Below are 12,155 nucleotides of genomic sequence, written 5' to 3'. Positions count from 1 at the left end.
CAGGGGGCGCACGGAGCGGGAGGGGGCTGGGACGGTGGGCTCAGCGCCCCGGGGAAACTTGGAGCCTCCACTCCGCTATCCTCCGCGGTGGGCATCTGTTCGCCCCCATTAGCACCCCCCATAGTCGGCTTCCTTCCCGGGCCCCCCTTCCTCCGCCGCCCCCGCCTGCCTGTGTGTGTGTCAGTCGGCCCCTGACCCCCTCCTCTGCCCCATCCAGCCTGGGGTGGGAGACAAATTCTGGAATTTTTGTGCCTTTACCTTCTCAGTACCCCCCCATCCAGCCGCCCCCGTTTGTCTGTGGGGCAGTTTGTCTGTCTGCTGCCCCCCCCCTTTGTGGGTTTTTCCAGCCCAGAGATGGAGCCAGTTGCTATGGCAACTGCATCTGTTTACAGGACCCACGTATCTCAGAGCCCATTAACCCTTTCCCTTCCCAGCCCCCTCCCTGATCAAGCAGCCCCCAGAGACCTACCCCCCAGGCTCACTTTGTCTCCCTACCCCTCTTGCCTGGGCTTCCAGCCCCCCAGGTTTGCTCCCGACTTTCCAGCTTCCCTCCTGTTCTGGCTGCACTTTCCCCTTTGTCTGGCATCCCCCTCGGTCTGTCCCCCAACCTGGCCCAGCCTCACACCTGCCTCTTAAAATGTCCATTTCTCTCCACATCAGACCAATTCGCATCCCCAGAGGCTCCCCCTCCTCAAGAGCCTCCTCTGCCTGGCTCCCTTCCCCTCACTCCAGAGCTAGCAACCAGCCTCCAGTTCATTACTGGGGGCCCTGGCCCCCTTTACTGCCCTCCCACCTCCCCCCACCCACTGCCCTCCAGGCCTCTGTCTCTGTAGCAGCCTGCCCAGCTCAGCCCTGGCTGGTCCACACCTCCCTGGCTGTCACCCCCTTTGCCGGGGGTCCTCTTACCCTCTCTAGTCTCTCTCCCATTCCCCTGTCCCCGCTTCCAGCACCTCACCTGCCTCTTTCCTGGTCTCCCCATTTCCTCTCTCTTCCTGGGACCTGCTGCCGGCTCCATGGTTCTCCCTCACTCCCTTTGCCGTCCCTGCTGCCTGTCTCTCGGACATCAGGAGTCATACACTCTCACTGCACCCCTCCTACGTAAGGAGTGAGCCCCACAGGCACCCCACACACCCCACAGCTCCAGCCCTGTCGCACCCTGGCCTTGCTCCTCTCTCTGGGCCTCTCAGTTGCTTTTTCTTCCTCCCTTCCCCCCACTGTTTCTCTTACCCTCCCTCCATGCCCTGGGCCCATCTTAATTTCTCCAAGCCTCCTGTCCCATCCCCAGGGCATTGGACAATCCTGGGGGGTAGGGACAGGAGGGAATTGGGGACCACAGGCTGGGAAACAGAGCTAAATGGCTCCCAGGAGAAAGGATCCTGGAATTCAAGAAGCCCCTTTTCGGCCTCTCCCCAGCCAGGGGCCTCCCACAGCCCCTATGGGGGTCCTTGACCTCAGGGGGTTCTCAGAGCAGTTGGCAGCCAGCGCACTCTCACTGATGCTTCTTGAGGACCAGGCGCTGGGTGGCTTTGAGGGAGTCAAGGATGAGTAAGACTCAGACTTTGCCCTTGTGGAGCGCCCAGGCTGGGGGAAAAGGCCCAAGCTTTGAGTGAGGCCTCTGTCCACTCAACAGATATTTATTGACACCTACTACACGGGAGGCCCTATGTTTGCACAGCCATTTAGCTGGGTGCTCTTAGTAAGTCCTTTGTCCTCAGTCTGTCTCCTCATTGGTAAAGTGCCCAGAGTGAGGCCTCCTAGGGGATAGGAGGTGTGGTCCTCAATCCAAAGCTGATAAGAACTAGAATCTTCCAGGGCAGGACCCCAGATCCCACTCCAGACCCTGAGCCCAGGCCCCAATGGTTGCTAGGCAACCCTGGTGGTGAGTGACGCGTGTCAGCTGTCACCGTGGGGGATTGTTTGTTCCAGGGGGCTGAGTCAGCGCCAGGCAGCCTGGGGGGGTGGGAGGCGCGACACTCGCCACCTGCTGGTGGTGCCAGCTCTGGGGCAGACAGACGGCACCCTTCCTCTCCCTGCTGGACCCTGTTGCCGAGCCTGTCAGGCAGGCGGCTGCCCAGAGTCAATGGCGAGCCGAGGGGGTTCCAGATGGTCCCAGCTCCCTCCAGGAAGCCCATGTTCTTTCCCTCTGAGCTGTCTGGGGTCTGGGATGCTTGGGGGTGGTGGGCCTGCTGCCTCCTCCTAGGGCTGGAGCTGGGGGGGACCCCAGCAGGCCCCTCTGCCAGCCCACCTCCCGCAAGTCACCTGCCGGCTCCCCTAGATTCCTCCCATCATCCTCTCAAACACCTGCTCCCCTCGACAGTTCCCCACCTGTGAGGACACTGCCATCCACCAGACGTCCCAGCACCCGAAGGCCCCTTGGGCCCCTCTGCCTTCACCTCACCTCTGCTGGAGCCCTCTGGAGTCAGACCCCGGCTCCCTCCCTGACACTCCGGCAGGCCCCGCTGGTCTAGGACAAAGTGGTTAGGAATTTTAACCTGGAGTCAGACTGGGAGAGCATGCTGGCTAACCACCAACTAGCTGTGTGGCCTTGGGCAAATCACTTAACCTCTGTCTCAGGTTCCTCATCTGCAAAACAGAAATGAAAATAGTACTAGTGCCTATGTCATTAGGTTGTCTCAAGCATTAAATGAGTTAATAAACAGAAAGCCTGCAGGCAGAGCGGAAGCACTGTGGATGTCTCGGCCAGGACCCTTCGCCAGCTCCTACCTCCTGCCCTGCAAGTCCTGAGACATCAGCCTGACCGCCCCGCTCTGCTGCTTTCTGCCGTCAGTGGCTCCCCATTATTTTTGTGTTAAAGTCCAAACACAGGGCACCCGTGTCTGGCTCTGCTGACCGCTGCACCATCTCTCCCCATTCCCGCCTTTCTTCCCGCAATCCTCACTCACTCTAGCCCCAGGAACCCCACAGCTTCCTGAATGTTCCTTGTTCTTTCAACTCTCCGTGCCTCTGTAGCTGCTGTTTCTGCTGCTTGGACTGCTCTTCTCCATTGTTCACGAGACAAACGCCTACTAGGAATCGAGCCTGAGCCCCATCACCCGCACACAGGGCTCAGTGCCCACCCTGGGTCCCCCCTGTACCCCCAGTCTTGATCACCTGGAATGTAGCTTGGAGTTCTCCTGCCCCCAAGCCCAGGTTCCTCCCAGGCAGGGGCTGGCACATCCGCTGTGCACAGGGCCGAGGCGGCCCGGTCTTTGGATGTTTTGGAAGGGTGCGCCCTGGACATGGCCCTGCTTTAGGATCAGGACGCTAGGGTTCCATTGTAGTCTGTTGTGTGACCAGGCCCTGCCCCTCCTTGGGCCTCAGTTTCTCCACCTTTGCAACAGTCCCCATCTGGCTTGGTCCCCTTGTATAACTTCCTGTCCTACGCAAGGACAGGTCGCGGAGGCCACAGCTGCTACCCCAACCCTGACGGGCACACGCCCTTCCCCCAGATCATAGCCTTTGACGAGCTGCGGACCGACTTCAAGAACCCCATCGACCAGGGGAACCCAGCGCGGGCAGTAAGTGATACATGTGCTGTGCCGAGGTGTGTTCGTCCGTCTGTCTTTCCATCTGGGGGGCGGGGGCGCACGGGAAGGGGAGCGCGGTGCGGGGGGCGGTGGCCGTGCCCCTTCCTCTCTGTCCCCGCCCCCAGCAACACCTGGCTCGGGCTCAGGGCTCCGGTTCCTCCTCGCGGGGCAATCGTTGCCAGGCTCTGGGCCGTTGTCGTGGAGACGCGGGTGAAGGCCCCCTCCATGGTGACGGTCGCCATGGGGACGGCGCGGCTGCTTCCTTGCCGCAGAGACTCCTCTGGCGCCCCCTGGCGGCCACATGCAGGGCGGAGGGGGCACCCCAGTGCCCGCTCCTGCGCCTCCCCCATCGCGGCCTTTTCCTTCCCCTACAGCGCGAGCGTTTAAAAAACATCGAACGCATCTGCTGCCTCCTGCGGAAGGTCAGTGTCCGAGCTGGGGGCGGGCGCGCTGCCCCCACTCCCTGTGGCCCAGAGCCAGGCCTTGCTCCTCTCTGGGCCTGTTTGATCCACTCAGCCATTTGGAGGGAGTGGGAGGCCAGGGGCCTTTTAGTCCCCAGAGGTCATGGTGGGCAGGCACCTCCCAAATCCCAGCGCCCCTCTGTGCCCTTGAAGCTTGGGTCTGTCTTGGCACCAGGCCACTGACCTCTCCCCCTCGCTCCCCCAGCTGGTGGTCCCAGAATACTCCATCCACGGCCTCTTCTGTCTGATGTTTCTGTGTGCAGCGGAGTGGGTGACCCTGGGCCTCAACATCCCCCTCCTCTTCTACCACCTCTGGAGGTGAGGGAGGCTTGGGAGGCTGCGGCAGGGAGCAGGGGCGGGCTGGGGTGGGAGCCCGGGCAGTGGGCACTCAGACCCCTCTCTGCCCAGGTACTTCCACCGTCCTGCAGACGGCTCTGAGGTCATGTATGATGCGGTCTCCATCATGAATGCTGACATCCTCAACTACTGCCAGAAGGAGTCCTGGTGCAAACTCGCCTTCTACCTGCTCTCCTTCTTCTATTACCTGTACAGGTGAGGCCCCACCCACTGCAGTCAGAACTCAGGGAAGGGACATTACAGGTGTCATGTTTCCAATCCCTTGTTCTTGCCCTTTGCCCTTGAGGACTGAGGGCAACCCAGGCTGTGACTGGGTGGGCGGCCACTGGCTGGGTTTGCTTGGGACCTGGCTCACAGTGTCGTCTTCCCACAGTATGGTTTATACGTTGGTGAGTTTCTAAAGGGGAAGCCGGCCAGGGAGCGAGCCCAGAACGGACCGGACGCCTGTGCACCCCAGCCCTGCCCCTTGGCCGCAGAGGCCTCAGTCCTGGGGAAGGAGGGGGCACTGGTGCCCCCAGCCTCTCCAACCCCCAAACTGCTGCTGCGGGGACTCCCCCACCCCCGCCTTCAGGGCCCTCCCCCTTGGACCAGGGCTGAGCAGAGCTCTAAACAGGGGCAGGGGCTCCTCTGCCAGCCCACTGGCATGGCATTCAGTGCTGGAAGGGCGGGACCTCTGGCCTTGTCCATTTTGGGGGAAACTTGGGCCCTGCCATGGGCCAGAGCTTGACCCTGGAAATTCTGGGCCAACCCCTCCACCCCCGCTCCGAGGCCCCCCCTGCAGGTGGGGGGCACCCACACCCAGAATGAGCAGGCTCAGCAGGGGGCAACCCCACCCTAGTCTGCCCTCCTCCCTCCCCCAGGCTCTTTCTCCAGCCCCCATCTCCACTGACCCCAGCCTCAGCCCACCCTGTCTCTTGGACCTATTTTCTATGTTGCCTGGAGGAGTCCGGCACCCCCTCCCCGGCCATTTGTGACAAAATATGAATAAACTACTGCAAACACATGGGCCCCAGTTCTGCTCCTGAAAAGGCTGAAGAAGAGATGGGAGCGAGGGGGCTGTATAGGGCACAGGCCTAAGCAAAGTCCTTAGCACAGCTAGTCGGACCCCACTAGCCACGGGACCCTCTGGGGCCCCTCCCAGATTGACCAGAGGCAGCTGCCCCTCCCATCCTCACTTTCCTGGCTGCCTGCTGAAGGCCTTCCATCTGCCTTCCAAGGCAGTATCAAGGTCACCAAATCAGGAAGCCGTCCCTGCATCCACCCTCTTCCTAGACAGCCCCAAGCCCGGTCCCCTGGGCAACGCAAAGCCTCAGAGGTGTCTGCATCTCCCCGCAGGCCCCAGGAACAAGGGTCAAACAAAGTCAAGGAAATCAAATCTTCAATGTGTGGAAAACTCGGTGCCATCTGGGGCCAGGGGTCACCGGACCAGGTGGAAGGTCAGCCAGTATATGATGAGAGGTTGGAAGGCTGCAGCCCCCAGAGTCAGGTAGAGCTGGAGACGCTGCCCGGGGACTGAGCGACCCATGCTGTCGGGGCCCAGGGCTGCCGTCCGCAGAGAGCGCACCTGGAAGAAAGGAGAGCTGACGCTGGGCCAGCAGGGGGAGATGGGCCCAGCTCTGCCTCCAGGTGCAGGGACGGAGGGGCAGCCCCAGACTCACGATGAAGTACATGAGCGCAGAAGAAGTCCAGGCCAGCACCACGTAGTAGCCGTTGCTGCCGAACAGCAGCCCTGTGAGCACGCTGAGGATCATTCTGGAGGCAGGGGGGCGTGGGGAGGAGGGGGTTAGTGATCCCTCAGGGTCCAGGCCTGAGATTGGCCCTGCCCACCAGGACCCAGAGCCCAGCTAGACCCCACTCCCAATCTGTCCCTACAGGGACCCAGACCCAAAAGGGATCTGGAAGGCCCAGGCCTCAGCCCCAGGACCTGGATCTGAGACCCCGATCTCTCCCCCGTGTTCCCAGGGTGGCTCTCAACATAGCCCTAAACGCCTGCATGGCACCCAGGTCCTCAGGAGCCTGCTGATTCCTCTAACAGAGCAGGGCTGGAGGCCACGGGGTGTGAGACATGTCCAGGGTCATGGTTCAAGGGGGTCACAGCCTGAGGCTATAGCTACGCAGGTCCAGACCCAAGGCCACAGGCTCCTCCCCAGACCACCTCTCCCCAGCCCACAGGTGCTCACCCCACGTATTTGTAGCCGCTGTAGGCCAGCAGGTGGAAGGTGCTCAGGTCACTGCGCACGGTGGCCAGGTAGAGGCCCAGGAGCAGGGCCAGCACTTCCATCACCACCCACGCCAGTGCTGTGCTCGCACACAGGCCCAGCACCTCGGGGGAGAACCTGTGCCGGGGCGGGGGCGGTTCAGAGCCAGCCATCCTGTGGCAGGGGTGAGGGTGAGAGACTGGGGGCAGCAGGGGACCTGGCACAGGCCCCCTGGGGAGGTGGGGAGAAGAGCCGGCGTCGGGGGAGAGAAGTGGGGAGGGAAGTAGAGGGGGTTGGCACCAACCTTTTCTGAATGCCCAGTGCCATCCCGGCCAGCAGCACGTAGGTGATGAAGGCCATCGCTGCCAAGAGCCAGAGAGACACCATCAGACTGACTTCCTCATCCAGAGCCCTCTCTGGGCATCCAAGGCCACTACCACCCCCACCTTCTCCCCATATGCCTTCCCGGCCTGTCCCTCCACAGCCTGACCTCCACTTTCAGCTCCCCGACACCCTGCCTGGGTACCTTTCTCTGATCAGCCCTCTCCCCTGTGTAAACGTCACCTGACCATTCTCCCAGGACCACAAGCCACCTCCTTCCCTACCCCTGTGCTAGGAAGCTCACCAGTTCCCTGCTGCGTCTCAGAAACTACATCACAGGCCAAGGCCACTGCTCACCTTACTCAGGGACTAAACTGATGCGGGTAAGACTACAGGACCAAAATGCAGGTTCCGTGGACAACCCAGGCTGTCGCCAGTGTCCAGGGCCATGAGATGACCTCACCTCAGCCAGCAATTCTAAGTCTGGCCATGGCACTGGCTACAGCTCTGGCTGCCCTGACGGTACAGAGAACCCCAAGTCTAACTTTGAGCTGTTTTCACAAAAGCCCAGGACCAGTGGGAGCCAGGCTTCAGCAGCAGTTTTAGCTCATCAGTCCTGTCCTCTTCCTGCCTTGAAGCGCTAGAACTGATGTGACCACCAGAGGGCACAGTGTCGAGTTAGGAAACCACCTCTACCACCTATAAGCTGTGTGGCCTCAAAGATCTGCAAGTCCCCTCTGAGCCTTGGCTTCAACATGTCAAATAGGGATACCAGCCTTACACAGTGGCTACAAGGGACACATGGGATGAAGGACGGAAGAACCTTTGTCCTGCCAGGATTCTGGGATAGCTGCCTTCACTGGGGCTCCTCTGAGGGCTGGTCCCTGACACGCTAAGCCCCTCCTGAGTACCCACTATGGGCCTCGCCCTGCACAGCCGACAGGACAGAGGAGGCAGCTGCAGAGTGGGCCAGCCACAGCCCATGTGGACAGGCGGTGTGGGAACCCGTAAAGCAGCCAATACTTGCTCAGGGAGTCAGGAAAGGCTTCCTGGAGGAGGGGATGGTGGAGCAGACCTTGGAAGACAAGTAATAACGATAATAACTGCTAATGTTTCCTACGTGCTTGGATGTGCCAGGTGCTATGCTAAGCAAACATCACCTCACTAAATCTCTACAGCAACCCTCTGAGGTAGGGACAGTTATTATTCCTGCTTTACTAAAGAGCGCAAGTAACCAACGTAAAGTCCCATAGCTGGAAGTTGCAGAGACAAGTCTAAACCCAGGGCTCCTGGCTGAGGAAGGATATGGTGCAAGTCAAGAGGCAGGAAGGTCTCAAAAGGGTGTCCTGGGGACACCGAAGGCACATTCAGGAAGATCCTTACTGGTCACCCCGCACCACCTAACTGGTGTCTAGCAACTAACTGCCACACACGAAAAGCACCAAGAGCGGATGCTGAATAATTGAGCCCCTCTCTTCTCATTCGTCCCTCAAGGCACAAGTCCCCCCGCATCCTGCAGCCCAAGTCAGAGACTCACTGGGGATATAGAGGTCAGGGGCGTTGAGGTCTTGCCGAGGAGGCAGAGGCACATCACGGCTGTACTGCACTTCCCAGTTCTGGCAGTGGCAGCAGCGGCCAGGTCAGAAGATGAGAGAACAGGAGAGAAGGGGTTTGAGGTCTGGAAGCCAGGCTCTGGAGCAGGATGAGGGAGGCCCCCCAGCTCACCTGGTAGGAAGCTCACCTGGTGTGTGTAGGGGAAGACCAGGAGCCCTAGCTTCTTGGCCACATAGGCTGTGTCCACAGCAAAAAAATACTTGAGTTTGTTCACAGACACAAAACGGTGCAGCTGGGAGGGGAGAGAGGAGGCTGTGGGCAAGCCGCACCTGGAGCCTCAGGGTGCTCCTGTGTGCTCCTTCCCTGAGGAATTGGGCAGAATCCCATGATGCCCCAGCCCTAGCCAAGAATTCTGCCACCCTTGCCCTGGGGGCAAGCCACACCTCCTTGTGCACCATGTCCTTCCCATGGGATGCGATGGAGCTGCCATAGGCCATAGCCACATTGGCCATTGGGTCCCCAAGCAAGTGGTTGACATTGAAGGCCACGTCTGCTGCTGGGGCTGGGTATCCCCCGGGCTGGCTGGAATAACCACCGCTTGTGTCATCGAAGAGGGGAGGGGGGTCCGGAGCTGCCCGGGCCCTGTGCTTGGAGCCTGCGGGTTTGGAAGTATCAGAGTAGGTGACAGGATACCAAGCATACCATACAGGAATACCAAACCACAGCCCTTTCCCTAGCTGGGCGGCCCTGTATGGGTCCTGGAGACGTCAAGCAATCAGTGAGGGAAACCCAGGCTGGGTGGAGGGTAGCTAATTCAGAAAGAACTTTGATGAGGGGTCTTTGCGAGAAATCCTTTGGTAAGTGTAGGCAAAGGAAGAGCTGAGGCAGCGCCTAGAATTGGTTGCCCACCTGGGGTTTCTGGGGGCCTCTCAAGGGAAGTGATCTCTGAACTGAGCTGAGGAGAGTGAGTACAAGTTTGCCAAATGGAGAAGATAATTGGGAGGGCACCCTTGCATGAACAAAGATGAGAAAAGCGACAGGTGGCTCATAGGAGGCCCTGGATAGTGGTCAGGGACTCCACTAGGGTCCGACGGAAAAAGGAAGTTCCGGAGGCGAACCCCGTTCGTGCCCGGCTCGGGCATAGGGATCCCAGCTGTACCATCACTGCCCGATCTCCGGACTAGGGCGAGAGAGCGAAGTCCGGGACGCGCTGCAGAGTCTCACGGGGCAGGGGCCCGAGTGACACCCCGCCCTGGGCAGCGGTCGCTCCCTCAGCGCCACTGTCCCTCAGGGAGAGCGGACCGCGCCGCCGACTCTCCGGAGGGCCCAGCCGCGCTCCGCCCGCCCCGCACCCCACGCACCGTGGGCGCCGTAGCCCGAGTGATAAGCCATGGCCGCGACGCTCGCTCTCCCCGAGGGCCCGCTGCGCCGCCTGGTGGGTACGAATACTAATAAGGAAGCTGCTCCGCTCCCGGGGCACCCACTGAAGTAACTCGGCGACCCGACACGTCCCCTGGACGGTGGACTGCAGCCGCCATGTCCACAGCGTCATCCTCCACCGCCTGCCATTGGCTCTTGGGCAGCGCAGGCTCGCCCCTCTCCTCTCTCCATTGGTTACTGATGCGCTCTCGCCAAAGCGGATTCGGCTGCAGTCAACATCCGGGCGAGGGGTAGGCGGAGCAATTCGAGGCGCTCTCGGATTGGATAAGGGGCTTGCTAGTTCGCGGTGGGAGCAGCCAATAGATGGGGTAAGGCTGGAGGGTGTTGAGAATTATTTCCGCGACTGCGCGATGGGGCACTTGGCGCACCCTGCCACGACTACAGCAGGAGACGCGCGAGGAGACCCGTGGCGGGCGTCCGGGAACGAAGTTTCACTCGTGGGATGTGCTCCGGGAGCGAATGGGGCGGCCGGGCTCTGACCAAGCCCTGTCCTCGGGGCCGTGCCGCCCCCTCTCTGCGCTCGCTTTCCTCCCCAATCCCCCACACTTCTCCCAATCCCGAAGCGGAGCCCAGCAGCCCAGTCCTGGTGGGAGGCCCGGCGGGGCGGCGACAGCGCGGCCAGGCAAGCCCCGGGATGCTGACTCCTCCTCCTCCCGCCTCCCACTCCTCCTTTCCGCGCGGTGCTGTCCGTCGTCCGGTGCTGAAAACGCGCTCCTGCCTCTGCCTCAGTCCTGGAGACCCCTGGGGGCTTGCTGCTGCGAGGGCCTGGGGTCTCGATCCACACGCTCCTCCGCGAGCGCACACACACGCGCGCACACACACGCACGCGCGCGCGCACACTGAAAAACTAAGGCCCAGAAGATTCGAAGTCCCAGAGATTGGGTGGTATAGGTGGGCAGGGCCTGTCCCATCGACTCTCCCATGGTCCTGCCCATTTGGGAGCGGAGGTGTGCTGATCCGTTTTCTGAAGCTGCAGCCAAAACTCCTGAGTCATCGCGGGTCCTGTGGTCTTCTCGAAATGAGGCTCCCAAGCCTCACTGGCAGTTCTGGGGGTCCATTTCTCTCCACCCAGGTTCTCCCACCCTCCCTGGAGACAGTCTTCAGGGGCCTCGCTCTCACAGACCTTCAGCCACCGCTTTCCAGAGAGCACAATCGGGTCCTCTGCGACCTGCCTCTAATTACCTAGTGTCCAGTTACACCAGGTGACCTGAATGCTTTCCAAACTCAGCCCATGTGGTCCAATCGCAGTGCCTTTGCCCAGAGGCCCCCACCCCTGGGAAGCTCTTCACCCTCCTATCCACTTGTCCAAAGCCCAGTTATCCTTTAAGAGTCAGTTTAGCTCTGCCTCTTGGAGGGACAAAAGGAACAGAGGCCTGACCTTGGGGGGAGTGGCGGGGTGGGTGGAGGCCACAAGCTGGGTTCTATCCCAATTTGCCCTGGATGTAAGTTCCATGAGGAGAACGCCTGTATCATCCTCTGCTCCTACCCTTGTCCTCCCGGTGCCAAGCACAGTACTTGCATAGAACATCTGAGTCCAACAAATAAATGGTAAACAAACAGATGGGACCTCGGACCGGTCGACTCCTTTCTCTACCTCTCAGTTACCTCTCCTTCAAATGGGTAAATGTGCTTAACTGAATGGTGTTTGAGTTGCCCTTTGCCCAGACACACACACACAACACAAATGAACCCATCCAACATTGCAGCCCCTTATGTTCCACCCACTGACTGTCCAGCTTGGGGCAAGGCCCAGCCTCTAGCCCAGGTGTGAAGATCTGAGGGGCCCTGAGGGCCAGGGAGCAACACTGGGGCCTTGTGTACCTGGGAAGGGTCATCTCAGGCAGGACAGATCCCACTCCCCTGCACGGCGTGATGAATGCTTGTGAATTGAATCCAAAACCTATCTATCCCATTCCTCAGATGGGAAAACAGGTTGGTAGTGGAGCGTGCCGGCCCAAGGTCACGCATCTGGGGTCCCCGGCGTGCTGGCCTCCAGCCTGCCTGCCCTAAGAGGAGCCCAGCGCCTCTGCCCAGCCAACGAGAGTCATGACGGCTTTCTGTGCTGTCACTGCCCTCTTCCCCAGCTAGAGAGGCTTTAGGGGTGGGGACTGGGCGGGCTCAGCTCTGGGCCTACTCCTTAGATATGGGACCCCGCGGGCGCCCACCCACCTTGCAGATTCACCCTCCTTGCTTCACCGGGGAAACTCGGGCTCCAGGGAGCAAGACCAGCCCAAGGTCGCGAGCGCGGCGGCCGGAGAACCCGGGAGTCCGGCCGCCCAGTCGGGACTCCTGTTCCC

At 60.7% G+C, this 12,155-nt stretch overlaps 2 protein-coding genes across 3 annotated transcripts in view; one reads left to right on the top strand and one right to left on the bottom strand.

Annotated features, from left to right (window-relative positions):
- CNIH2 (cornichon family AMPA receptor auxiliary protein 2) overlaps positions 1-5,352 on the top strand; it is a 5,846-nt gene extending 494 nt beyond the window's left edge. Inside the window, exons 2-6 of the mRNA XM_012664920.1 lie at positions 3,389-3,518; positions 3,902-3,949; positions 4,194-4,306; positions 4,397-4,540; positions 4,719-5,352. Coding sequence (XP_012520374.1) covers positions 3,389-3,518; positions 3,902-3,949; positions 4,194-4,306; positions 4,397-4,540; positions 4,719-4,746 — 463 coding nt within the window. The 3' untranslated portion in view covers positions 4,747-5,352. The remainder of the gene's footprint in view (positions 1-3,388; positions 3,519-3,901; positions 3,950-4,193; positions 4,307-4,396; positions 4,541-4,718) is intronic.
- Positions 5,353-5,706: 354 nt separating this feature from the next.
- YIF1A (Yip1 interacting factor homolog A (S. cerevisiae)) lies at positions 5,707-9,995 on the bottom strand. 2 transcript variants are annotated; one of them, XM_012665522.1, is made up of 8 exons: positions 9,780-9,995; positions 8,862-9,073; positions 8,606-8,710; positions 8,402-8,480; positions 6,848-6,905; positions 6,526-6,681; positions 6,004-6,097; positions 5,707-5,909 (listed from the first exon to the last, which is right to left on the bottom strand). In XM_012665522.1, the coding sequence occupies exons 1-8, from the start codon at positions 9,808-9,810 to the stop codon at positions 5,763-5,765; spliced, it is 882 nt and encodes a 293-aa protein (XP_012520976.1). In that variant the 5' UTR covers positions 9,811-9,995; the 3' UTR covers positions 5,707-5,762. The 2 variants fall into 2 exon arrangements, with proteins under 2 accessions (XP_012520976.1, XP_012520975.1); XM_012665521.1 differs by having other exon boundaries at positions 5,707-6,097.
- Positions 9,996-12,155: the final 2,160 nt, after the last annotated feature.

This window comes from Propithecus coquereli, unplaced genomic scaffold (genome assembly GCF_000956105.1).
Source record: "Propithecus coquereli isolate 6110/MARCELLA unplaced genomic scaffold, Pcoq_1.0 Scaffold120, whole genome shotgun sequence".
Lineage (NCBI taxonomy): Eukaryota > Metazoa > Chordata > Mammalia > Primates > Indriidae > Propithecus > Propithecus coquereli.
The sequence above is the reverse complement of the archived record's forward strand: the minus strand, read 5'-3'. Positions and strand labels throughout refer to the sequence as shown.